Here is a 27,301-nt window from a genome sequence, read left to right on the forward strand (position 1 = left end):
TTATAAGAAGGAATCCCAGAGAGCTTATAATAGCAATGTCTCTGTCTCCTTCCTTCCCTGTCTCTCTCCCTCTTTCTCCTTCATTCCCTTCTTCCCTCTCTCTCTCCTCTTTCCATACACAGTAAGGGAGGTGATATGGATCCAAAAACAAAGGTGCCCGTGAAGAGAGTCCTGGTTGAAAACTGGATAGGATAAACGTTCATCTTGGGTTTTTAGCTTCTAAAACAGAAAAAGGATTTCTGTTTACATGCGCTAGACTGTGGTATTTTTGTTATGGCATCCTTAGCTGACTAATAGAGCCTCCATTATATTCCACTGCTTATAAGTCAGTGGTTGTCTCTCACCTGGCAATCATCTCAGTGACAGCCACTGCTTGTCCACAGCTGGGCATGACAGTGTTATGGGGACCTGGTGTAGCCCAGCCACCCTGTAGTACTACAGCCCATACAACAACATTCTGTGTGGCCTTCATTGCCAGTAATGCTGAGGTTGAAAAACCTACAATATTGTTTTAGGGTGCAGGTACTCTTGCAAATCGTAAGTTATAAAGAAATACTCATTTATGAACTACAGTTCAGACTGTTGTAGTTGCATTGATTTTTTTTCTCTACACTTGCAAAATCCCATAAAATGATTCCTGCTGTTGATTGAATGCACAACCATCTTTAAAAAACAAATTGAAGGATTTATTTATGAGTGTTGGAATGTTTGGACAAAATATAGTTTTCTTAAAGTAATTCATATAGACTGTTGTAAATTCCCTACTACTAAAAGCTAGAACTTAAAATTATAATATACGTTAGGGCCTGGAGCAGTGGCTCTGCAGAGGGCCCAGATTCAGTTTTCAGTACCCACATGAGTACTGGAAATTGTTTGTAGTTCCAGTTCCAGGAGATCTGATCCCCATTTTGGGTCTCCATGCCCCCAGGCACACACAATGCACATATATACATGTAGGCAAACAAAAATAAATATTAAACTCTGTTAATGTCACATAATATATTACGAGTACCATAGAAGAATAACTAGTCAATGAGGTGGATTCATAAGAAAACATTCATGGAAGTGAGAAATCATATGTCTTAGTGACCAGTGCCATTAATAATCTTTTTTGGGGAAAATATGTACTTGTTTGAGAAAAAAAATGGTAAGAAGTATCAGTAGGCGGCCACTTGGTTTCACAGTCAGATTTCTGGCCAAGATCTGTGCAGTAAACATCTCCAGAAAGTACTTCAGAAACATTGTGTGTCTCTGTTGTCACAAGGAAAATGTTGATTTGAAGAGCCTTACTAGAATCCAGTGTTGCCGAAGGAAGCTGGAAAAGACTTCTGAGGTGGCACCCCTAGAGTGTGTTCATTACCTCCTTATTCTAGAGTCTACTCGGATCTGACTGGGTAATTTCATTCTACCCAGCATTATTATTGTTTGACAGCATGATACTATGTCTTTTTAGACTCTGACTACACAAATCATAGTAATCCTTTTATTTCAGATTAATGAAAAACAATAGAAATAAAATTTTTACCTTTTTCTGATCTTATCAAATTTACCCACCTTCTAACTAAAATGCTGTTTTATTTTTAATTATTTAGTAGGTTTTTAAAATCAATATGAAAAATCCCCCAGGAACAGCGTTCACATTTTAATGAATTCCTGTCCCTTGGCTCACTCAGTTTTATCCTTTCTATCTTGCTGGCTGCCTGACACTCACCATGTTCTACATCTTCTCTCCATGTACTCGCATCATGAATCACATCCATATACTTGGTGAATTCACGACATTTACACACCCCTACAATGATTTTTAAATGTGTTTTCTTGAGTTGTAAGGTTGAGGATTAAAAGAAGAAACATGAAATCTCCCTTCTTTTGGTCACAGAGTTGATTGTAATTTTTAAAGCTGAAGGAGCTTATCCTTAAGTTCAGAATGAATGAATTGTAATGTCAGAACTTGTGAGTTTGATGGTTGCATTCAGTTGGGTGGTGATCTGAAAATAAGACTGCACTGGAATCACCAAATGGAGACACAAAGCCCCCCAGGACCAGATGGAGTCCAGTAGATTTCTTTCTTTGTGGGCGATGGTTAAGGGAGGCACAGGCTCTTCGTTGTTGATGATTGGCATGCATTGTCCCTGGGTTTGGTGCCTGTTTTCGTTTCCTTCTTTACTTTTTCTTTATTAAGAAAGATTTTATCCATTCTGAGGGGCTAGAGAGGTGGCTCAGTGGTTAAGAGCACTGACTGCTCTCCAGGGAGCCTGTATTATTTTTAGTTCTTTTTAAAGATGCAGTGCTAAGTGAGCCATTTTGTTCTTACTTGAAATTTTTAAGGAAAGGGAGGACAGTATTCAGTTATTGATGGTCCACTCTGCCAGTTATCATGTAGAAAGCCGTCCTGAGCTCTCCTCAGCTTCCCTTATCACAACGGCAGAGAGACTGCTGTGGTTATTCGGATAAGAAGACATGCCGCATAGAGTTCCCTGAATTCCATGAAGTCACACAACCGAGTAGCAAAGCCACTGTTTAAAGCCATCTTTGTACAGTTACAACATAGGTACAGCTACATGTGTCTGTGAAACCAAATACCAGTATATTTTATGGGCTGGGAACTTGGCTCAGTGGGCCTGCAGGACATGCGTGAGGACCCGAGTTTGACTCGTCAGCACTGCATGGAAAGCTGGACAAGGCTTTGCTTACCTGTAGTCACAGTGCTGGGAGGGAGGGAGGGAGGAAAGGAGAATTCCTCAGCTGCCTGGCCAGCAAGTCTAGCTGGTAAGTGTCCTCCAGACCCAGTGAGAGACATTGATTCAAAAGATAAGGTAAAGTAGACAAGGGGCACCGTAGTGCTCAGGAGCTTGTACACACACACACACACACACACACACACACACACACACACACACACTCACGACAAGCCCACCACATATACATATCACAGACATACACACGTATACCACATACACATCTCTCACACACACACACCTGTACACACACACACACACACACACACCTGGACCCATCTTGTGGTCACAGGCACTAGAAATAACCCTCACTCATGCTCCTGTAAGTAACCCCAGTAAATGCATTGCTTCACCAACTTGAACTTTGGTGGAATCCTTACTTTAGTCTGCTACTTCTCTATCTGGAATGAGTAGACATCTGTTCAAGTCTCCCCAGGAAAAGTCACAGGACAGAGAGGATGAACAGGAATGTCCTGTTTAAAACATACCCACAGCCTTTTGAAATTGAGGGACCAAGACAATAAAACTACGTAACAGGTAAGAACTGTAGTCAAGTGATGCCTTTTCCCCAGATTAGCTACAGTAAACACAGGAAGGAAGCCATGTGTCTGAGCTTCTAAATTTCAAGATGATGGACTAGCAAAATGGCTCAGCAGGTATAGGTGTTTATTTTCAAGCCTGACAACCTGAGTGTTTTTATCCCCAGACCTCATATGATGGAAGGAGAGAACTGACTCTCACAAGTTGTTCTTTGGTCTCTATAAGCATGCTGTGGCATATAATAAATATTTTTTTAAGTTTGAAAGGATGTACTGATGCAGAATTTATGACCAGCACATAAAATTCCTTTCTATTATTTCAATCCAAGCTCATAGATAGAGTTCCTTGGTGATGTGTGATCAAGGAAGGTACTAAAAAGGAGCACCAAGGGAAAAGAAAATGTGTTAGTATTCATCTGATTCAGGACCAAGCTTCGTTTGTGCTATTTATGGAACCAAAGAAACTGACCAGTCACCTGACTGGAACTGAATCATCAGGGTGGACATACCATTCTTTTTACACTTCAGTTCAGCTTTAGTAAATAATAATGGGATAATAATAATAATATTAATAAGAGGTGGGGATATGGAGAACCAGAAGTTCTTTTTTGTATTCAATTTTCTGGACCTATCAAGAGCCATAAGTAGCAGAAAATGTAAAATTTCACCTCCAGTCAGTGTTGCATTTTTCTTGTTTGGTGTGCCATTAGGTTGTGTAAGAGTGATATGTTTCTAAGCATGCTGTGCTGAACCAAGAGCTCAAGAATGAAAGAACTTAGTGTCTTAGACCATTTGCCCAGCTGATGACTTATAAACTAGGGTTTGGGATAAATTGAAGATGTGACTGCTCCAAGGTGTGGTTGAGGGGAAGATTTTTACTATAGATAGAAGGGAGGGTACAGCCAGAGGTATCTGGGAGAATCCAGAGCAGAGCCAGAAAGTAGTAGATTAAACATGGTCAGCAGACTGGACTTGGCCATAATGAGGATGGGAAGTGAGAGAGGAAGACCAAGAGAGTGTGGGCAAAGGAGACCAAGAAAGAGGGGTAAGAGGAGACTGAGAGAGGAAGACAAGAGAGGGACAGAAGTGCGAGAGCAAAGAGCATGCTAGACCAAAAAGCTGAAGCCCACAGGCCGGAGAAGTTTAGGATAGGGCCTGGGCTCAGAGGAGCTGAGAAAAGCCACAGGTAGTTGTGCAATGAGAGAGCCTGGAGGCCAGCATCCTTTTGGTATGCTAATAGATAGCACAGATGGCCATTTGTCCCTTCTGACAATGGTGAAGACTGGCTCCTTCGGTTGAGGGGAACAGGGGCCAGAGTTTGGGGGAGTGGAATTTCCTTTGGACCTGAGAAAGACTAAGGCAGCTATAGACTACTCACAGTCCTAAACTCACAGGCAATGTCCTGTATTAACACAGTGTAGAGACTTGTCCTAAAAAATCTTAAAGGATAAAACCTAAATGGAGCATTTGACTTATGATTGTGGCAGTTTTATCATAAGCATCAGTTTTCAGAGTTAATTTATGCAAAGTAAGATTAACCAGGATTTACTTTCTTGTAGGTCAAAATAAGGGTAAAGAAGGTTATGGACAGATGAATCTTTGTGGTATCTTATGAACAAACAAGCAACTCTGAATAGATTCACTGGTGAAAGAATTGTCAATTTAGTTGTAGTTGTTAAGTAGTTGTTGAGATGTATCAGTCAATATGATTAAAATTTTCCCCACAATATGGCATATTATAATCTTTAATAAATGCTTCTGATGAATAATTCCAGGATAAATGCATATTTACAGTTATTAAGTTTTTTGTGATGTATTCTGTTTCTGTTTTTTTTCCATTGTCAGTTCTTTGTGGGGTGAGCATATCCACCTCCAATTATTTTCATGGTTTGGGGTCATGGGACAGTATTATCTTTCAAAGGTTAAAGGCTCCTTTCTCAATCCATATTTGATTATCTTTGAATCTCTATTGCTGTGAGAACATGGTAGTTCTCTTTTCAGCCATAAAATTCCTAATGCATGGAGGTTTTGAAAGCTCAGTAGCAGTTCTCATTTTATTTGTTATGGGGTTCATTTAGAGGCATTTCCTGAAGAAACAATGTTCTTTGAGTCCTCTAAGGTAATGTGTTTGAATTCAGTCTACATAAAATACCAGTGATAAGCTTTCATGAGTCGCTCCATGATTTCATGATTTTAAGGGAGAAAACGTTGTGGCCAGCATTCAAGGTTTTTTAGTTGATGCTCTGTGCTTTAGACTTATTTTGTAATTATAGACTTTTAAACTGGAAATAATATCACTGAAATTATTACATTGAAGGAACTTCCCGCAGCTTTTGAGCTTTTCAAATGTCTTAAATCCTCATTTTGATAACACATTTGTGGTTGAATTCATTACTTTTTCTTAATGTGTAAAAAATGGTATAAATGATAAATTTTATGAAAAACTCATAGATTTAGATGGCTTATTCCCTTATTATTTCTACAATTTACTAGTTTTATTCTATTTAACAATGGAGCTTGCTTCTTTTATCTTTTAGGGTCGTTGCTCCAGGGAGAACTGCAAATATCTTCATCCGCCCCCACACTTAAAAACACAGTTGGAGATAAATGGACGAAATAACTTGATTCAGCAGAAGAACATGGCCATGTTGGCCCAGCAGATGCAGCTAGCCAATGCCATGATGCCTGGTGCCCCATTGCAGCCCGTGGTGAGCACACTTTCAGCCCCCTCCCTGTTTGTGTGGCCAAGTGCTCTGTGCCTGTGCTGAAGCGATGACTGTGTGTGAACCCACCAGCAGTGGCAATTGCCTGGTCTTTTCACCCTGTGAAGTTACTCACCTTCGTGCCAAAGGACTTTGGCCATTTACTGTCTAGCATTACTTCTCCTAACACTCTTTTCAAAGTGAATCATTTAGCTTTCAGGTGTTAACCTGATATTTGTTAAAATAGTCATCAGAATCGGTTTAGTTAAGATATATTCTGTATTACCTTTAAAGGTAATAATGATGTTTTACTTAAAAACAAGAAAGAAGATGTATATATAATAGTCTTTGATTTTGAGGCTATTTCTCCCTTTCTTCCCTCCTTGAAGAGAATCCCTGTAGTTTTCTTTTTCAAAAAAGGAGACCTTGTAAAACCTTAACTTGAAATTACTTTGTATTCACAAAGCCTAGACAATTTTTCACAGTGGTGAGTCATAACCACAGGCTTGAAAGTCTTATCTGAAAAGAACTAATCATAACTCCAAGAGCCTTTGCAAATAGCTAGATTTGATAATATACGAGTCATTACAGATATTTAATATTTTCCTAGCTGTGTGTGGGGGTAACTTGCTTATGGATACACATACCTCTTTAAGTGTTTAGATTGTTGATGTGCATGTGGTAAATGACTTTAATAATCTTGTTTATGCCATAGTTAATGTTTGTTTGAATGTTAATTATAGTACAGAAATCCTGAATTACTTAACATATGCTGAAATTTGTAGTGATCCGAATAATGTCTGACAGTAATTTATCACTAACATATTATTAATGTATTATAAGGTCATGAAAACACATTTTTCTAGTTTGTTAATTATAGCATGCGTGCTAACTGATTTTTTTTCTAATACATTTTAATCCCTGAACTCAATGTAATTATTATTCTCTCTTAGAACTTAATGCAACAATCATTCCAAAAAAGAGGGGGGGATTGCAATTCGAGGTGGGAGGGATCCCCATATTACACCGGCAGTGATACCAATTATCAATACTGTACAGTCGAGGTGAGAGAATATTATAATTAATTCTCTATCATTTTAATCTGATTTTTATTTTATTACATTATTGGGGGCTCAGTTAAAATGTGATATCTTTATTTTTATGGCATCTTCTATTTTTATATGTCTATATTGTGATAACATAAATATTTTCATTTGGTTAAAAATGTTGAATCATTCTTTCTTCCAGAAAATACAGGGCAAAAATACTCTCTTGCACTTGGCCCTCATGTATGGTTTCAAAGATCTGAGGTAGTTTCTACTTACTAGCCACTTGTTTAAGGTTGTTCCTCCTAGATTTGAAGTCCTCTTTCCACTTAAACTTGTAAATCATACTTACTGATGTTCTGAGGTCTCTGTGACCCAGAACACTTCTGAGATGGGCAAGTGTAGGTCTGGGATGGAAGAGGACACTCCCCACCATGGCCCTGAGATGCTCTCTATGATGTCTTGGGCCATCTCCTGACCTTGTCCTTAATTCCTATTCTCAAGGCTGATTCAAGGTCATCTATACTTAGCTCTGGGACAAACTGACAAAGACTTTTATTCTTTTTGAAATGCTAGTGGCATATGTGTTTTACATAGTCACTAAATCATAGATTTCTGAAACCATCAGTACTTAGATTTCTGATACTTTTGTTAGAAAATTTTCTGCTTAGATAAAGTAATTATCTGTATTAGTTATGAGCACAGGCTTTATGTTAATTTTCCCCTCACATCATTATATTTCAGTGGGAATTACCCTCTGCAAAGGTATTGTGAAACCATAGTTGAAAAGTCTCTATTTAGGATGATGTTTTTATAATAAGTATTGAAATTATTTTAATTATTCAAACCTAAAGCATTTTTACTATAATGACTGTAGAGAAGGCTGTAATCCAGGAAATTTGCCTTCACAACCCCACCTGAGACTTTTTGATCTTCTTTGTAGTCAGCCTTGTTTTGATGAGGATAATGATACAGAAATAAATGGGATAGTCATAACCAACTGCTTTCTGGGACTTTAATTTGGGATACTTATAGTGAATACAACTGAGCTATAAGCTGCCTTGTCGCTAACATAGAGAACTGTGGCTCTGAACACACATGGCAGCGTTTGGGGATATAGTAAAACATGGACACACAGGTCGGGCAGTAGTGGTATGAAAGTGGAGATTCTGTGAGCAGATCCCCAGCATTGGAGCATTGGGATTTCAGAAGCCTATAAGGAGAGACAAAGATTGCAATCAATAAATGACAATATTATAGTTCTCAGGGCTCAACCAGTTAAGCCCCCAAACTTAGTATGAACAACGAGGGGAGAGAGAATGGGACAGAATGAAAGCAAGCGTAGAAGTATCCAGGATTATGTCTCATGTAGGAGAGGTCCATAACTGACAGAAATGGAAGGAAGGAAGGAGTTGCCCAGTCATCTGTAATTCAGACAGAGGTTCATAGTGGTTTCTCCACCCCGAAAATAGAAGGAATTATAACTCAGAGCCAGGGTATAAGCCAGACATGACAGCTTCCAATGGGCTACAGTGGTCAGCACTTGTCAGCAGCATATTTCCAAGGCAGGTGAGATGACTGTTAGGCCGACAGCCACTGTACCCTCAGACCATGACACAGTGCTGGTAACTTGGGTAATGCAAGAATTTATAGGAGACTTTCCTGCTTTCATTAGAGTGCCATGCAGTATACCAATTAAGTAACATTTTAGAAACAAATTAATAGCTTGAGGGCATCTAGTGTGCTTAGCACTTCCATATATACCTTTCTCACAACTTTCCTGTGAGGTAGGTAACATTATCTCAGGTTTAGAGATGAAGGCCCAGATGTTCAGAGAGGTCGCCTATGCGGCTCATGCTGCACACACAGCTAGTCAGTTGGCAAAGTCAAAATTTCAACCAAGCCTTGCTGATGCAGAGCTCATGTGGTAAAAGCATATAATGAACAGACTATCTTGCTACTCTGGATCTTTGGCTATTTAAGCTCTTTGATCTTCAATATGGAGATAAAACATTAAATATATTATCTAGAAAGTCTTTATAATGGTATAGACATCATTCCCGTTTCACAGGACTAGTAAAAAAGGGAGTTGGATGTAAGAAATGGAATTCTATGTATGTCTAATTCCTTGAAAGTTCACACAATGAATTATAGATTTTTTTTTTGGCATTAACTCTACTTGGCATTACAATTCTTAATAAAAATATAAATCATCATTTTTACTTGTTTATCATCTATGATCTTTAAAAATAAATGAGATTATAGCATTAGTTTAAAAAAAAAACTGTGTTCTTTCATAAGTGCCACATCATAGCTGGCAGCTGTGATCTAATGAGAAATTGGCATACAATCTAACTGATGCTGAAATGTATCCTCTGGGTGACAACCTGGAGGCACCTGATATGTCTTTAGGCCCCAGAATTACATTCTTAGAGAGCTTTTCCTCCAAGCTCTCTGCATTGCAAAGAGATCTGTGTAATCAGTGGGTACCAAGAATTGAACACAAGCTCAGGAGTTCCATTAATGTTCCTGCATCTGCTTTACTTGGGACCTGGGTTAGCAGGAACTATCCAGAGTTTCAGGAGCAGGTGTTCCTCAGGCACTTTGGGACACATAGCCTGTGTAGAGAGTCAGTGGATCTGATGTGTGTGTGAGCAATCCAGAGTTCTCAGATTCAGGTCTTGTCTCCAGTTGCAGTGATTCCCTTGTCCCCTTGCCTTTGCCACCCTTTCATGTTCCCAGTGTTTCTTGGCAGTGGGGTGCAGAATGCTTTGAAGACATCTGTTGTCACACTTCGAGGAACACCTCGAAATCACCAGTACTTTCTTTGCTTTACTGTCTTGGTTATCCACCTCATGACAGTAGATAGAGCCTATAGTGTCTCTAGAAAAGATGTTTCTACATCAGTCACATTGACTCGTTCATCTGTCCTGCCACGCACCAGTGAGTCTGTAAATTCTTAAACAGCCTGAGATCAGGACCTGAACTCTAACAACAGACCTGTGTTCCTTTGAAATCTTTTTCCTGAGAGAGTCTCAAGTGAGACTTCACTGTTTAAATGTTCATTTCAGTAAAACTGGACCAAAGGATACAGTGAGGCAGAGTAAGGCAAGCACTCCTTACTCTTCCCATTCACAGGTCAGGCTGGGAGTAGAGTCCACAACAGAGCCCTCAATAGTCCACAACAGCCTTTGCTTTATTCAAGTCTCATGCTACATTCTTAGACAAAGACTTGCATGTGAATTTATGGGAATAATTCCTGTTAGCTTTGAGTGTTGTCTGTATGCAAAACAATTGCTCACCTAGACTAGTTCTGTCTCTGGTTACAAAATGGTGCTTACCTGGAAACAGCTGCCCACACTCAGGATATCCTGGAACTATTGTAACAGAGCTTTGTTTTTCACAAACAAAGCTTTTGTTTTGCTTGCAAATTTGACTGAAGCATACACATGTACACATACACACGTTATACTAAGCATATACATATACACATGCACATGTTATACTAAGCATGCACAGGTATACATGCATACATTCTACTAAGCATACACATGTACACATTATACTAAGCATACACACGTACACATGCACACGTTATACTAAGCATGCACAGGTATACATGCACACATTCTACTAAGGATACACATGTGCACATGCACTCACTCTACTAAACATGCACATGTACACATGCAAACATTCTAGGAAAATCTGACTTGTAAAATTTCTGTTCCATAAATCTCATGATAATAAATTTTGCATTATAACCCTTCCATTTTATAAAAAAAATACTATTTCAATGTTTTAAAATAAACAACCCCGTGTTGTTTGCAGTATTACAGAATAGTAATTATAATACTTAAGATGTAATGTTTAATATAAAATTAGGAAACAAAAAAATTAAACTTTTAAATAGTCATTAAAAAGTAACAGCTAAACTCTGAGGTGGAAAGGAATATATAATTAAATCTCTTTAGTATCCAGATAGCTATGCTAGAAAATATATCATGTATTTGCTACTTTCTCTGACAAAGAAAAGCAGTTAGCAAATCTGTGATGGATATGTTGTGCAATAGTCACAGAGGTGGGCACAGTGCCAGTTGCCGGATGGATACAGAGTTGCAGGTACAGAAGTCACTGCTCTTTGGGAACCTGCAGCTTGGTGGGAGCAGAGGAAACACAGGTGGCATAAGGAGTCAGCGTTACCTTCCAGTGAGGGTGGGGTTTATGAGACAGAGGGTTGTGGTGTGGATCCCCTGGGGAAATGTAGAGGTAGAATTCTGGCTCCTGAAGCCTATCTAGGAGTTAGACAGGTGGGCTGGGAGCAGTCAGTGTTGCCTGAAATCCACATTCGTCAAACGAGAACCAGAAAGGAACTGGACTCCTTAAAAACCTTGTGTCCAATCAGGAAGGGAACCTATGTCTTTAAATGCCTGGGAATTTTAATTTTAATTTAATTTAAATGCCTGGTATCACCTAGAAGCTTTCAAAAAATACTGCTACCTAGATACCTTTCCTGGGAATTCAGACAAAGAGGCGTGGCCTAGAAAACCACAGCTTAAAAGTCTTCCAGGTAATTATAATTCTCACTTGATTGTTATGTGAGGACCAGCTTTCAAACAAGATTAGAATCAGACTCAAATGTGTTCAATCTCTGACCTTCCATTCACTCATTTATAAATGATGGGCACATAATATTTGTGAACATTTTATTTAGAAAATAGACATAATTATATCCCCCAAAAAAGTGGCAGTTCGTTCATTGAATGCCTACTGTAGGCCAGGCATAGTTCTGTGTTATGGGGACTTAGAAAGGAACTAAAAGATATCTTCCTACTCTCCCAAACCCACAAAAGAAAGTTCAAAGGAAGAAAAGCCTTATATTAGAAAATTAAATATAATGTAAGTAAAGTACTTATCACAATGCTGGCAGACCACTGACAGGGAATTACTAGTAATAATCATGTTTGTGTAGTTAACTAGGATCGTAATATGAAATTGAATAATGTATTCAGTTATAATGAAGTCTGATTACCTTAATGTAAGCAGAATGTCTCATTTAAAACGAAACAAGTGATAAATAAACAGCCCCACAATTAGTGAATGTGCAGTTTGTTTATCTTACTGGAAAATGTCCTGGAAAAAGGGAGTCATAAACCAACCTCCTTTATGCCTTCTTGGAACAAATATATCTATAAGTCATTGTTACAAGGATGTATTCAGTACCAATTATGCCAGTTACATAGTTAGACATTATCCAATCAGTACTTCAGAGAAAATAAGGGCTACTTTAAATATCAGTGTATCAGTTCCCATCTTTGAGATCTTACGAGCCCTCTGCAGGACAGCTCTGGAAATGCAGGAGTGGCCGTCCTCACAAGAGCGAAATTCCTAAGGGTTAGTGGCTAACAGTAAACAACCCCCAGCACAAGGTGCTCATAATGTGTAACATCTATATTTTATCCATATATTGGTTTTCACTGTATTGTATTTGATGACATTTAACAAAGCTGAGTTTTATTGGCCTCCTGTCATTATTTTGTCCAGTCAGAATACATTTCTTCATCTGAATGACTTTATGAATTCAACCTTTGCCTTAAAGTAATTATTGTAGTGTACAGTGACATAGTCATTTCAGTAACTTTCTGAAGGAGGTAGTAAATGGGCTTTCTGGAAACCTGTTTTAATTCACAGCAATGGGATGCAAAGAGGATAGAAATTAACTAGCTCCCAGTCTTTTAGAACTCTGCTAAATTTCCAGTAATTCTTCTATCTGCTTACGGCACTGGTCTAGATGGGTTTCCATGCACTATGTCTGACTTGTGCAACACAATACAGATTTGACTATAATATTCGTGGACAGAAGTTGAAGTGTAATGTATGATCACCATGCAGGACTGCTCTTATCATGTTGCTGGCCTGGCCTCCGGTACACAAGGAGGCATCCTGAAGTCAGCTGCTGTTCAAGGAACTGCTGAGAGACAGATGCCACTGGGGCCAGTTGTAGATATGGATGCTGGTTGTTAATAGTGTAACATATGAAATAGTTTCCTATCGCCTGAGGGTAGCTGCTTTGCCCTGGGATAGGTTAGAGGGGTTGGAGTTGAAAGTCTTATTTCAGTCTACTTCATCTTTCAAGAGCCATAGACCTGTCAAAGTAGCTAAGCTTGGTATTCAAAACGACGTGCTTGGAGGACTAGGTTATGTTAGCTTGAAAATATCAGTGTGAGCTATGCTGTGTATTAAGTTCTTCCCAGTGAGCCAAAGTACATATTAAATATTCTGTTTTTCCTATTCTGCCTAGCACAAATGTGTATGCAATGCAGAGTTGTCATGTAGAATCCATGCTCAACCTTAATGCAGAAGACTTTTGGGACCTAATACATTTCTTATGGAAGAATGTCACTTGCACTTAGTAGTATCCCTGGCTTTTCTCCATTAAATGCAGTAGTACCACCCTAGTGTGACAAAAGAATGCAGATATTGCCACATGTTTCCTCGGAGGTAGGGTCACCCAGAATAAGAACCATTGCTTTGTGTGGAAGGGTCTGAGTGAACATCATTTTATCCCTCTGCATGTACAATGTCATAGAGAGATTATGGAAATGACATATTTTATTTTGTAATTTGTTTAATTTCATGTTATAGTAATAACTTTTGTAGTGTTTATCTTACTTTGCATAAAGTTTTATTGCAAAGCTTTCTTGAATCTTTCCCATACTCTGGCATCTTCTAACTTCTTGTCAGAGAGAATTGGCAGCACTTTAATCTAATACCATCTTAGTATAAAACTTCCATGGACCTATTTCTTACCACCAGAAAAAGAAACTAAAATGTTAAAAATTGCCTTTAAGTATGAGTACCATTTTTCCATGAGAGAGAGGGAAAGAAAGACTTAGAGACATACATATACATACATGCAGACAGACAGACACACACAGAGAGAATTTTTACACAAAGCATTAAATTTTAAAACTTTAAATTTTCGAAAATCCATAATCAGTAAAATTGTAAATTGTATCTTGTTACCTGGACAAACTGTTAAAATAGATTTCAGCGGACTATTCCGAAGGATCAGATCTAATTTGTGGCATTCATATTTGCATATCAAAAAGTAACATAAGTCTCATCTATCGAAGTATTTCCATCATAAATCCTATCTGTTGATAGCCCATCCTCTGCTGCCAGGTGTAATTCTTGAATAATTCTGTAGCATTTCCTGGGAAGTGTTCTGTTTCAGTCTTCACATTCTAGACTTTTCTCTTTCTAGTGAGGCTTATTCTACCGCTGAATGCCTCACAAGGATGTGATGGGCTCACAGAACATTGACCATTTCTTCTGAGAAACCCACATCCAGTGACTAGGCCAAATGCTATCTCCTCTACACTCAGAAGACAGTGTAATCTTTGCCTCTCATAGCCCACAAGACTTGCTAACTGTGTGCTGACGAGGGGACTCAGTGATCCCCTGGGACTTCTGTGCCTGCTCCAGATGATAGGACCCTTGTATCCAATTAACACTTGTCAACAGACCTTTCGAGTGTATCTGACACAGCAGTTACAAAATGTATATCTCAGAGAAGTTTCTAGCCTTGAGCTACCACAAAAGTGGAGACTGGGTGACCACAAACAAGTGTCTGCACTGGGATATTCAGGACAAAACCCCAAATATTTTAGATGCAAAGCTTCTGAAACCCTCTGGAGGTTTGCCTTCTAGATTTGAGGAGAAGCAATGACCTAGCAAATGTCTCTTTACTAAAGCCTTTTAGACTAAATTAAAATCAGAATTAAATAGAAATGAAGGAAGGAAGAATGAATCACAGATGAAGAATAAATGATAGTTGCGTAAAGTAGGGTATCAATTTGGAATTGAGGTCTGCAATTAAATTTTGCTTTCTGTTTTAATTTTCAGCCAATGTTTTCAGTTGCACCAAGCTTAGCCACCAATGCATCAGCAGCCTTTAATCCCTACCTGGGGCCTGTTTCCCCAAGCCTGGTTCCAGCAGAAATCTTGCCTACTGCGCCAATGTTGGTCACGGGGAATCCTGGAGTTCCAGTGCCAGCAGCTGCTGCAGCTGCTGCACAGAAGTTAATGCGGACAGACAGACTCGAGGTAAGACCAAGAATTGGATCTTCATAGTTTCCGTTACAGTTCTTCAAGTGTTTATGGCCTGAATGACTTTAAAAGCTGAAAGCAATGATTTTTTTTTTTTTTTTTTTTAGTATTTGTAGCATTTTGTTAGAATAGTTATGCTGTTTTGATTAATGTAATGGTTATAAAAGCTACAACAACATCCATGTTTAGGCTACTAGGTGAAGGCTTGGAACTGGGATGGGGTGCCTGTTACTTCACTATGCTTCAGTTTCCTTAAAATCTTTCACATGGTGCTAATACACATACCTCAAAGAATTATATATAAAAAAAAATTGTTTGGCATGGAAGAGTTGCTTCTTGAGTGTTTATCATTGTGGTATTGTAGCAATCAAAAATAACAAATGATTGATGCCCTAGGGCTCTCAGACATGGAACACATTGGCTACTGTACATGAAACATTCCAAAACTCACTGCAGATGTTCTCATAAGCTCTGGAGTACTTCCATTGAGACAGTGAGGCAGTTTTATGAAGTGTGCCCTTATAAAAGCATTTTTCTTAGAATGTCACTTCATTGTTTTAGTCATGGGATAGAAGATGAGCAAATGCTCAGGCTTTAATGTTGCTGACTGAAAAGGAAATTAACGTTACACATCCTAATTTGAAATTATTGTTCAGAATTTCAGCATGGCATGAATTAGCAGACTTGATAAAGAGTCTGTGTAGGAAAATGGACTCTGGGCTGAGACGTCCTGTGTGGACTAATTAAGGAATAAGCAGCAAAGTAGGGTGGTATGTGAAGACAGCTGAGTCTAATAACCTGTCAAGTTATCAGAAATATAATAAGTGCTAATATCTTATTTATTCAATAAATTTTATTGGATGTATTAGAAAGAATATCAAATTACAGCATTTTTGGCAGGATGTTCCCCCCAGACACAGAGACATCACTCCGTCTACCCTTAGAACAACCTGATGGGAAGACACTGTCATTACTGTTGTTTTATAGGGAAGTCAGAGTAGGAAAGGGATGTGACGTAACCTGTCCTTGACATAGAGATACACTCTGGTGTTTGGCTTCTCATTACACAAGCGTAGTTGTTCTCTAATGAATGCTGTCTGCAAGTGAAATAGGACAGCATTTGGATGAGTTTTATTCCCCTGGTTTTCATGAAAGATTCTTAATGCATGATTGTTAATTGACTAATGGGACTCAAATCGTCTGAGAGGAATGTCAGTATATTAATTATTCATAGGTAATAATACTCAAAACGTTGAAAGAATGGACTTAAAAAAACTAAGCTAAATTGTCAAAACTCTCTTTACTCCCTCAAAATTTTCGGTAGTTTTTCTACAGTTGTGTTTTGTGATTGTGTTTTCCTTTCCATGAAGAGCTGTTCGTGTGTTTTGTCATTACCTTTGCGACTGCTAGAACAATCTTTCCTCCTGTGTTATAGCAGTGGGCATGCCCTCCCTTCTGTTGACAGATCTGAGTCATTGTCACAGTCACAGGGCCTGCTGTGGGAAACATGCATTGCCTCTCTCTGCTCTGCCTTGTGATTCCAGAGCACCCCAACACCTCCAGTGCTGGCATGCTGGAGGCAGAAGGACATGGAAGGAGTGCCCGCAGTTCTGTCCTCATGGTTGACACCTAGGATTAGTTAGAGATTAAAGTCATGTTCTAGCCTAAAATATTTTTTGAATTTTTTTTCTTCTGAGGTAAAATTGTTCTAAAACAGTTAAGATCTTGACTTGGTTCTTCTTCCTATATCTTTTCCTCCTTGTCTATAATTGTCACACAATAAAGAGATTTAAAATGCTTCTGGTTTGTATATATCACTTAGAAATACTAGTGTTGACAGTACCAATTGGATACAAAGGTCTGAAGTTGGAAAATAGAGAGCCATTGGTCACTGCTTATATGGTAGTTAACTATATAAACTTGGTTTGTCACATTGGCTCTATGTTGCTTATATATAAAATTTGAGGATTGCACTGTTTTATCTTTAATGTCACAGAGCATTTAAATCATTCTTTGGCATTCAATAGCAACTATAAGTAGTATTGAAACATTTATTACACACATTGCACATATATACACACATATATGCACACATATATGTATATTATGTGCACATCATAAATGCATAGCATCTGTATCATTATGCTCATCCATTCTTTGTTGGATATTTTTAGGAAGATTATATGTTCTGTACTATAAAGCTCAGGCTGTGGTTTTCTCTTAAAGGGAGGTCAATCTGTTAGTCACCAAAAAGATGCTCCTAAAATTCTGCTTTGTGGCCATGGGAGTCTTTCTGTAATTCCTAAGCATCACTTTAATGCTTAAAGAGTATTTTAAGAAATTATTACAGTGTGTACAGGTATTAGAAATGGCTAAGACTTAATTTAAGGTTATGTCTATGCTTCATTACAAAACATTAATAATAATGGAAATCATTGACTTATTCTAAAGAGTCATAGTAAGCTTTCATGGTACAAAATGGATCCATGGATGTGTGTATGCTCCCATATCCAGTAGAGAACTATATTGCATGTCCTTCAAGTTAAAGGTGTTGTGAATATCTGTGAAGCCTTTTACTTGCTGTCTGTTACCAAGGGCAAGAAAGGGCCCTCCTAAGAATAGTACTGCTCATGTAACTTCTACCCTGTAACTTTAAATGTCAACCCATTCACCTGCTAGTAAATTAACTAGTCACAGAAAGACATAACAATTTTGAGGAAAAGTTTAAACATTTGTTGGCATACCTTTGGGGATATGTTTAGGTTTTTGCCATTCCGATTAGAAAATGTGTTATCTTGCTTGTACTTTTAGACATGGTACAGGGTTTGTTTACTGACTTACCTAGGACTAGGATCACTTGGGGTGGTAGTTTATACGTGGCAGCCTCATCCATATATACATACTGGTTCGGTAGTAGGTCTCAGGAATTTTTTCACTTATCAGACAAGTGATTGTCAATGCAAATAGTCTTCAGAGCACTTGCTATATAACTCCCAACTTTTCACAACTTCTTCAAGTGTTGTTTGTTACTCTGAACTGAAAATGTACTTCTTCTAATGCACGTATTTTTGTAGACTGCTAAGTTACAGTGAGAATTGTTCGCAGCATACTGAAGGATTTTAGACATAGTGACAGTTATTAAAGTAGTTCATACCACACAGTAGTAACCAAGCACACCTCAGTGGCTGCATGATTCAAAGACTAAGTATGACATTTCTTTGTTTTTTTTTTTTCTGACTGTTTTTCCTCTATTAACTATTAAGGTTTACAATTATCCTACCAAAGTTTTGTTAGAAATAGGATTTAGAATGTTGTTGGTGAGGATTACAGTTGAGGTGTTGCATTTCCTGCTAAAAGCATCTTTTTCTCCATTTCCTGTTATTCTTTTTTTTTGTTTGTTTGTTTTTTTGTTTTTTGGTTTTTCGAGACAGGGTCTCTCTGTATAGCTTTGCGCCTTTCCTGGAACTCACTTGGTAGTCCAGGCTGGCCTTGAACTCACAGAGATCCGCCTGGCTCTGCCTCCCGAGTGCTGGGATTAAAGGCGTGCGCCACCACCGCCCAGCATTTCCTGTTATTCTATAGACACCAGCCTGGCATCTGATATCAGCTCTGTTTTGATGTTCACAGAGTAAGAAACTCAGTGTTTGGTTTGACTGAGTCTTTTTTTGTGTATGGCTTAGTATATATCATCATTTTAATTTTGGTTTGAAAAACATTTATCAAACTACAGGAAATACCCAAAATTTTTGACCCACAAATTTCTTTTATACATATTAACATTAGAAGATTATCCAAAATGCCTATTGTTGTATTTCCTTGGCAAAAGTGTTTGTAATATGAAAACAATGGAAGTAATCTATATTATCTACTTAAGAGTCACTCATAGTCTATGCAGTATTTGATATCTGCGATGCAATCAGAAATGATGACTTGGAGCTTGTGTAGAAAAATGAAAATGTTGATACTAGTAAGGCATTGTTTTCTGAAAAAGGTAACCAAGTTGTAGCTAAATCGTGATCCTAGTCATATAAAATGTGTGCAAACAGAAAACTGCTCAAGAGGAAAATGGAGTCAGGATATTGCTTGGATATTTTTTATTTAATTTTGTCATCTCTGCTGTAAATTTGCTGGTAAATTTTATAAGTTCTCATGTTTTGAATTATGAGATTAAATAGGTTGAGAATTTTGTCAATTTTATTTTACCAATATAAACTACGTCTAAAAGTTTTGTTTTAATTGGGTTGGTAAACCTAGTCTGAAGTTTTTTCAAATTTTCAGAAAAAGGAAGAAAGCAAACCCACATTCAGCAGTCAGCGGGTAGACCCCATTTTACTGGTGGTGATTGTTAGGAGAAAATGTGTTTTCAAGTTGGCTTCATTTAGTGCCCAACATTCCAGAGTCCATCTATCTGCCAAACCTTCCCTGTAGTCTCTCAGCAGTCAAACTTTCATGAGGTTTTTCCTTCACTATTCCCCTAAAATGTAAACGAATGTGAGGGTAGCAGTGTGTATGTTTCTCCAGCACCACCACCCCTCCATCAGTACAAAAGAACTGGGGAAAGAAAAAAAAAAAAAAACTTAAAGTCAAAAATGCAGCAAAAAAGAACAATTGACTTTAAAACCTTTAAAATTTACTTGAAAGCTTTATTGATGCCTAGTTATCACCTCGGATTAAGCATTTGTAGGACCCTCCCTCCTTGCATTCCAGAAAAGAATGAAGTGTGCATGGTAGTCAAGCCATCTTTAACCTATAGAAACCATACATGCACAAAGGGAGCTGACAAATGCATCCCTTTAGGTTCTAGGTCTTCCTGCCAATGTGGCAAGAGTGAAAACGGTTTTAGGTCTTTGCTTTTGGTACTGCTTAGGCAGACTTAGGTTAGAGTTACTGAGAACTGACTAGAGAGAGTACGTGGGGACCAGTCTGAGCTTCCTCTTGGGTGAAGCCATATTGACAAACTGGCTTAAGCACAGAAGTGACCTTTCTGTTTATAACGCAATGTTAGAAACATAAAACAGAATATGTATTTTATGGGCAGGTATGCTCACTATGTTGTAATGTATGTCTTGCGGGGTATCTGTTTTCCTGGTTCCTGTGAAAAGCTTGTCGTTTTTTAGCAGGCTCCAGGAACCTGAGTTCCGAAGGCCCCATCACTTCTTTTTGTACTCAGCTAGAGAAGGGATTGTCCTGAACATAGCTTGTCCACATTTGCTTTCTAGATTGTGAACTCGTAATTACACTTGAGTTTTATTTGTTCTGTTCAAGAAGGTGAATATATTAATAAGAACAACCTTTTGTAACTTTCTAAATCATCTGTATCCTTAGTTATTCAATATACTTAAAAAATGAATAAACGAGAATGGTGGAGCCAGGTCGTTGCTGTGCTGTGGCATACAGCTAGTCTTACTAGCTGAGAGTTGCCCAGTAGCCACATGCTTTTTAATATGTAGCCAATCCCAAGTTCTTAGTATGAACTGCTTTCCCCTATAATGGGATATTGCCATAGTAGGGCCTGCGTTTAAATGTAGTCATTTTTATTAGTACCTTTAAAATCATATCATCTCCTTGCTTAACTACAAAACAGTGTCCAGTGTCTACAGTTGCCCGGTTGGGGGAGGAGGCATCCTTGAAGTATAAAAACTGTGTCTTTTATACTTACTGTGTCACTGTAAACAGTTGAGGAGGTCGGAAGCTAGCACACACAATAAAGTCAAGTCATTCAGTGTTTTAGATGGCCCTCTGGTGGTCAAAAGATCAAACTCCCAAAGGGAGACTTGGAAACTTCAGTAATAAGATTCAAAGAGCAAATGAATGAGAAAGAAGCCATTTTCTCTCTTCCCCAGGACCCCCACACCGAAATTAACAGGTAGAAAGCAAGTAGACAGTAACACGGTGAGTCTTTCTCTACCTACTTTATACAACTGCCAAGTGAATGTGTACTGCTCAAAAGTGACTCCTGGAAACATGTTGGTGGAAGTGCTCTCAGCTTAGAATGTTTTGTGTTTTTCCCTGAGCACTAATTTCTATTTAACCAAAAGTTACAAGTACATAACCAAAAGTTCTTGCCTGACATTCACTAAACTAAATATTAACATCTTAAATAACTTCAGTACCACTTATAAATCCAGTAATTTAACTTTGATTTACTATGAGTTAAGTAATCTGTAGATCTGAATCAGATTTAATTTAAATTTCAAATTACATTATTTATTTATTTATGTGTATATGTGTCTGGTCACTTGCATGCCACAGAGTATATGTTGAGATCAAAGGACAGTTTTCAGGAGTCAGTTCTCTCCTTGAACCATGTGGGTTCCAGCGATCAAGCTCAGGTTGTCAGGTTGGGTAGCATCTCATCAGCTCCTGTGTCAGATGTAAGCAACCATCCCACCAGCATCCTTTTTCTGGCTCCATGGTGTCCAGTCCATGACAGTATCTTTCTTATCTCAATGGTCTTGACACTTTGAAAGAATGTTCAGTTATTTTGCAAAATGCTTCCCATTTAGTGTATCTAGTATTTCCTCAAGATTAACAATTGGCAGTGATTACAAATGACATGTGTGATGTGGGGTTTTTTTTGGGGGGGAGGGAGGTTGTCACATTAATAGAGAGTAGTGTTCCTATGTCTCATTCTTTCTGAATATTCATGTGTTCACTTGGTGCAAGTGGTATCTGCTGGCTTTCTTCACTATAAAGTCCGTATTTTTCCCCTTGGTAATTCATTAGTACACCGACACAGTACTTGAATAGATGTTTTATTGTATGCTTTCCATTCATCATGAACATCTTTTCTTTCTCAAGGACATTTCACTAGAAAGGTGCTATATAGGCACACTAAGCACCGTCAAATTATGCTGCTGCATTGCTCTAGTTTGCCATTCTCCGCCATATCCACCCTTGGTCACCAGTTTGGATAGTTGAATTACTGTCTTCAGAAGGGACCTGCTTGCTCACGTTGACTGAATCCCATTCATTTAATGACCTTGTAGGTGTGTCGAGAGTACCAACGAGGCAACTGCAACCGAGGAGAAAATGATTGTCGGTTTGCTCATCCTGCTGACAGCACAATGATTGACACCAATGACAACACAGTCACTGTCTGCATGGATTACATCAAAGGGAGATGCTCTCGGGAAAAGTGCAAATACTTTCATCCTCCTGCACACCTGCAAGCCAAGATCAAGGCTGCCCAATACCAGGTCAACCAGGCTGCAGCAGCACAGGCTGCAGCCACTGCAGCTGCCATGGTGAGTAGAGACATCAGTGCCCTTCCTGTCAGCAGTCCAGAAGAAGTGAACAATGTGTCTACTACAAGCTCTTCATCTATTAACCTCTTCTTTATGTTTTGCTGAAGATATGTTTGTTCAGGTATCCCACACAATACATAAAGAAGCTCCCATTCACAGAAGGGAGGGTAACTCCTCAGATGGTTCAGATTGTTCCTCCTCTTGGCCTAACCCCTAAGAACCTGTCTTATTCTGGATATAGGGTTTCTGAAATTCCTGCTTCATAAAGAACCACTTGTCTCCTTTCTGACTTAACAACCCTGCTGTCTCCAGTCTCTGATTTCTGCATACCATCGAGTCAGCCATTGTTCTCCTTGGGTGTGTTCTTTTGCACATCACGGCTCCTCTTTACATTTATCTTGCTTCTAATAACATAATCTGAAACTATTTAGGAGAATTGCTTCAACAAAATTGTTTTTAAATTAGCTGCAACATTTTGAATAGCCCACCATCTAGATAGTTTGAAGGCCTACTATGGCATAAATATGATTATTGAAGTGCCAAACCTTGACTAAGCCATTATATAGGAAGGAAAAAAAAACAGCACTACTCAAAGAGTTAAAAATTGGATCATTTAGACTAGATACTAAATGGTTTCTCTTAAGATAAACTTCAATGTGACCTAGTAGCTTAGTTTAGGAGTCCATTTCTTGGCTTAGCTGTTTTAGTGTTGTCCTTTCTATATAAATATATAACTTATTTAAATATTCATAAAACATCATTGTCACTGCACAGTAAAATGATCATGAGAGAGGTCTTTTCTGTGTTTGTTTATGGATACTTGAGCAAAAATACAGAAGGCAGACTCTCTCCTTTTCTCTTTCCTTCACTCCCTTTTTTTTTCCTTTAGAGTATTTTTTTGTAATTAACTACAAAGGGGAATTATCCTCCAATAACAACTCAATAGTGCCTTTATTGTGCATGCTTAGTCTTGTTATTCGTTGTATATGGCATTCCGATGATTTGTTTTTTTATTTGTTTTTTCTCACCTACCCAAAATGCACTGCTGCCCCCATGATGCACCTCTGCTTGCTGTTTATGTTAATGCGCTTGAACCCCACTGGCCCATTGCCATCATGTGCTCGCTGCCTGCTAATTAAGACTCAGTCGGCTGTCAAATCACTGAAGCGACCCCTCGAGGCAACCTTTGACCTGGTACTATGACCTTTCACCTTTTAGCTTGGCATGTAGCTTTATTGTAGATACAAGGTTTTTTGGTTTTTTTGTTTTGTTTTGTTTTTGTTTTTAACCAGTTAAAATATATATAATCCTTTTCCTGTTTAAAGTGGTAAAGTACAATGAAAAACTGAGTGTGGTTTCCTGAAACATGAGCAGAAAGACCTAAAATGGGTATATAGATGGCTATGGTACAATGAAAGACTGGAATCCCAGCAGCCCACATTCAGTTTAACTCCATTGTAAAGCGTTCTAATGAAATACTTGGAGGACAATAAAGTGTGGTTTTCACTGTATATTTATGTACCTGTGTGGTTAGCATGGCTTTAGTGATAGAAGTCTTTACTTTTTAACATGTCTAGCGCAGTATTTCAGGAGAGTTTGCATGCTCTGGGACATTTGCATGTGTCAGCAGGTTGGGGAGGGCAGAGCTGGCAGGATGTCATCTCCCTGGCCAGTCACTGTACACTTAACTATTAACAGTGCTTCTACTCGTCAGTCCTCATGGAGCTCGCACTGCAGCTTTCCTTCTTTCCCAAGTCAACGGCTTCTCACAGAAAGCCTGAAGCATTATGGGACATAAAACACCTTACTCATTATAACATATGCTCTTGTGACTAGTGGGCTTTTGTTGTGGACGAAATAATGCTTCCTTTAAAGCTTTTATCTTGCTGAATTTCTTGAGTTGGTTTTGCCGACTGGATTTGTCCCCTGGGTAGTTAAGTGCTCCGCTGCTTGCTTGCTCGTGCTCCCCAAAGGTTTTAGCCGACAACTGATTTTTCTTTTTTCTTTTCTCTTTTTACTGGTATTTGTTTTTATACTCATTCACCAAACAGGGAATTCCTCAAGCTGTACTTCCCCCATTGCCAAAGAGGCCTGCTCTTGAAAAAACCAACGGTGCCACCGCAGTCTTTAACACTGGTATTTTCCAATACCAACAGGCTCTAGCCAACATGCAGTTACAGCAGCATACAGCGTTTCTCCCACCAGGTAAGGGCTTGGATTTGCTACGGAATGCATCTGTGATGATCTGCACAGGGTTCTCCTGTTAGAGCAGGCACAAACCTGCAGCCCAGGTTAGCTGTCAGGCACAGAGAGGGTGTACGGTAAGGTAGTCAGTCAGCTGGGGAGACGCTCAGTTCTCTCATGAATGGCTTTCCTTTAAAACTGAAACGCTTACTGAGACAGAGATGTTTTATATATTTATTGGTGTTTCTGCTATTTGGAATTGAAATATTCTCTCTTTCTCTCTTTCCTCAACACTGTTGTATGTTTGTCAAGCTGTGTTATGATGCTCTCCTGCTGTAAGACCCCTTTGCCTTCAAGATTCCACAATTTTATGAAATGACTCAAATTTGACATTTTCAACCTTTAGCTTGCAAAATCGACCAAGACCATTAAAATTTATTCATCCTAGAGCTCTTAAGATGTGCTCTTCGTATTAATTATGCATTGCTAAAATTATTCTTGTTCCTATGCTGAAGTCAAATAGCTCTAAGTTCCCTTGGTGTTTGTATTTACTGCTTAGTCATCCCATGATATTCCTGTTTAGTGCTGAGTCATGTACCTGTGTTTCCAGTTCGCTTTTAGCGTGGTCACATACACATACTCTTACTCATAGAGATTTAGAGTTAAAAACACTAATAACTAAATTAGTTGGTTAGAAATTTACTATTTCAACATTTTTAATGTATTTTGTAAGTTTTTTAACTTTTTATATCTTATATTTTGAAATTAATTAGCAAGACTTCCTAATCTCTTTTTCTTTCTTATGCATAAGGTTTTATTTTGAGAACACTATGAATATATATATCTATGATACTTTTGATAAAATAATTTATTAAAAATTTATTAAATTAATAGCTAGGTATATACATCATGTATCTAGTACCCTATGCTAGTAACAGTATTTAGAGTATCACATTCTTGTCATATTAAAGAATGGGATAGTTTTCTTTTAGATTTATTAGCAAATTAATACATTATGCTCATATTAGATGTTACTGGGAAATAAAACTTTCATACAGTTTATTTCTGAATAAAATATAGAATTTTGTATATGGCCATCCACACATAGAATAAATCAGCTGGCTAAAATAGTTCATTAAAATGCTCCAGGTTAAAATAATAGCTATATTCTTGAGTTAACGTTGTTCAAGTTGGAATTCGTCCATATTAGGATCAAAGTTAAATGACTTTACTATGTAACATGGTCATTGATCTTAGTGACGTTTTCACACTAAAAGCACATGATATTTGTCATCTCCTTCTATAGGGTTGTTCAGAGACTTCCAGTAATTCATCTTTTTGCTTTTTTGTTAAGTTTTGTTGCTGCTAGATTTTTACTGTTTTCAATGAACAGTTGCTCACTTTCATGTAACCAGATCCCAAGCTAGGTTTGAAGGGATTATTAGAATAGTTAAGCAAATTAAAATTTTATTTCTATCATTTTTTCCATTGAATAAAATATTACCCTTAAAATGATAGTTTCCCTATTTGAAATCTAAAAATAAAATAGATTATCTTCTTCCGCATGTTATGTAAAGAAACTTGAAATAATCTGTCTTATCCATGGGGTTTTTGCATTAACTTCTCACCAATATTGTAACATTTCATTCTTCTCTAAATTAGTGTAGCCAGCAATTGTATGTTAAATGTGACCTTCACGTATGACAAGTTTACCCTTCAACAGCTCCCTGGTCTGTTTCTGAACTAAAATATGCAGGTTCTAGTTAGGGAAACAGTAATTGTATCCATTTCTCAGAATCAGTTGGCTACTACTCTTGAAAGATAAATTGTTAATTCAAAACATGCTGAAAATAGGTTGAAATTTCAGAGATAAACTTGTGTCTTATAATTAATTTTTGTGTCAGAGATATTCTATTGGTTATATTTACCATTATGTGAAACTATTATAGCAGAAAAATAAAATAATATATATTTGCAACCTGATTTGAAGGGTCTAAAGCTCAGGTTGACTTGTTCACTAGCCATATAACTAGAGAAAATTGCTGCCATCCTGATTTAAAAATAAAAATAAAAATACTGCCATCTTTACATATGTGCCTGCATGTACATGAAAAATGCCCCTATGATATCTTTATTTTTGCCAAACACCCTTGTCAGAAAGGTGGAAAATACAGAATTTCCACAGAGAAAGTAAACCAAATACCCCCAAAGACACTCAGGGACCAAAACAGTGATGTGGCATAGAACTCAGTATGGAACTATGGAGTCTGGAAGACTTTGGGAGTACAGACCCACTGTAAGGAGACTAGTTAGTGTTTGTATTGCCTGGTAGGTGGTACCCAAAGACTTCTGAAGGTCCATGTCCATCACCTTGTGTTTGTGAATGGCAATGGTTGGCTCTTTGCTTCCTAGGGTTGACCAGACAAAGCTGCATAGACAAACACATCAGAATTTGCTATGTATAGTGATTTTTGTTCAGATTTTGGGGACATTTTGTGTATTTACATACAAAATCCTTTGACTTGAAAAATACTGGCAATTTTATTTTTAAAAAATCTTGCTAGAACTAAAGGAAATCAATCTTACCATGGATTTATATATAATTACATGTGTAATATCTTGGAGAAAACAGACTCATTTCCCAAAATCTAGGTTATCTTCTATGTTTATAAAATAGAATTACATATAAGTGAAGCATTCTGTCTAATCACAGCATAGTAATTAAGAAGATAC

General features: G+C 38.0%; 1 protein-coding gene across 18 annotated transcripts in view; it reads left to right on the forward strand.

Moving 5' to 3' along the window:
- Mbnl1 (muscleblind like splicing regulator 1) overlaps positions 1-27,301 on the forward strand; it is a 172,795-nt gene that overhangs the window by 133,025 nt on the left and 12,469 nt on the right. For 11 of the 18 annotated variants that reach the window (XM_052731944.1, XM_052731957.1, XM_052731943.1 and 8 more), the window contains 6 exons: positions 5,815-5,985; positions 6,933-7,043; positions 14,934-15,134; positions 22,127-22,384; positions 23,525-23,578; positions 24,436-24,589. In XM_052731944.1, coding sequence (XP_052587904.1) covers positions 5,815-5,985; positions 6,933-7,043; positions 14,934-15,134; positions 22,127-22,384; positions 23,525-23,578; positions 24,436-24,589 — 949 coding nt within the window. Of the gene's footprint in view, positions 1-5,814; positions 5,986-6,932; positions 7,044-14,933; positions 15,135-22,126; positions 22,385-23,524; positions 23,579-24,435; positions 24,590-24,880; positions 25,380-27,301 lie in introns of those variants that run through there. The other 7 variants (XM_052731947.1, XM_052731946.1, XM_052731948.1 and 4 more) reach the window with 4 other exon arrangements.

This window comes from Peromyscus californicus, unplaced genomic scaffold (genome assembly GCF_007827085.1).
Source record: "Peromyscus californicus insignis strain IS unplaced genomic scaffold, ASM782708v3 Scaffold_9__1_contigs__length_137607984, whole genome shotgun sequence".
NCBI lineage: Eukaryota > Metazoa > Chordata > Mammalia > Rodentia > Cricetidae > Peromyscus > Peromyscus californicus.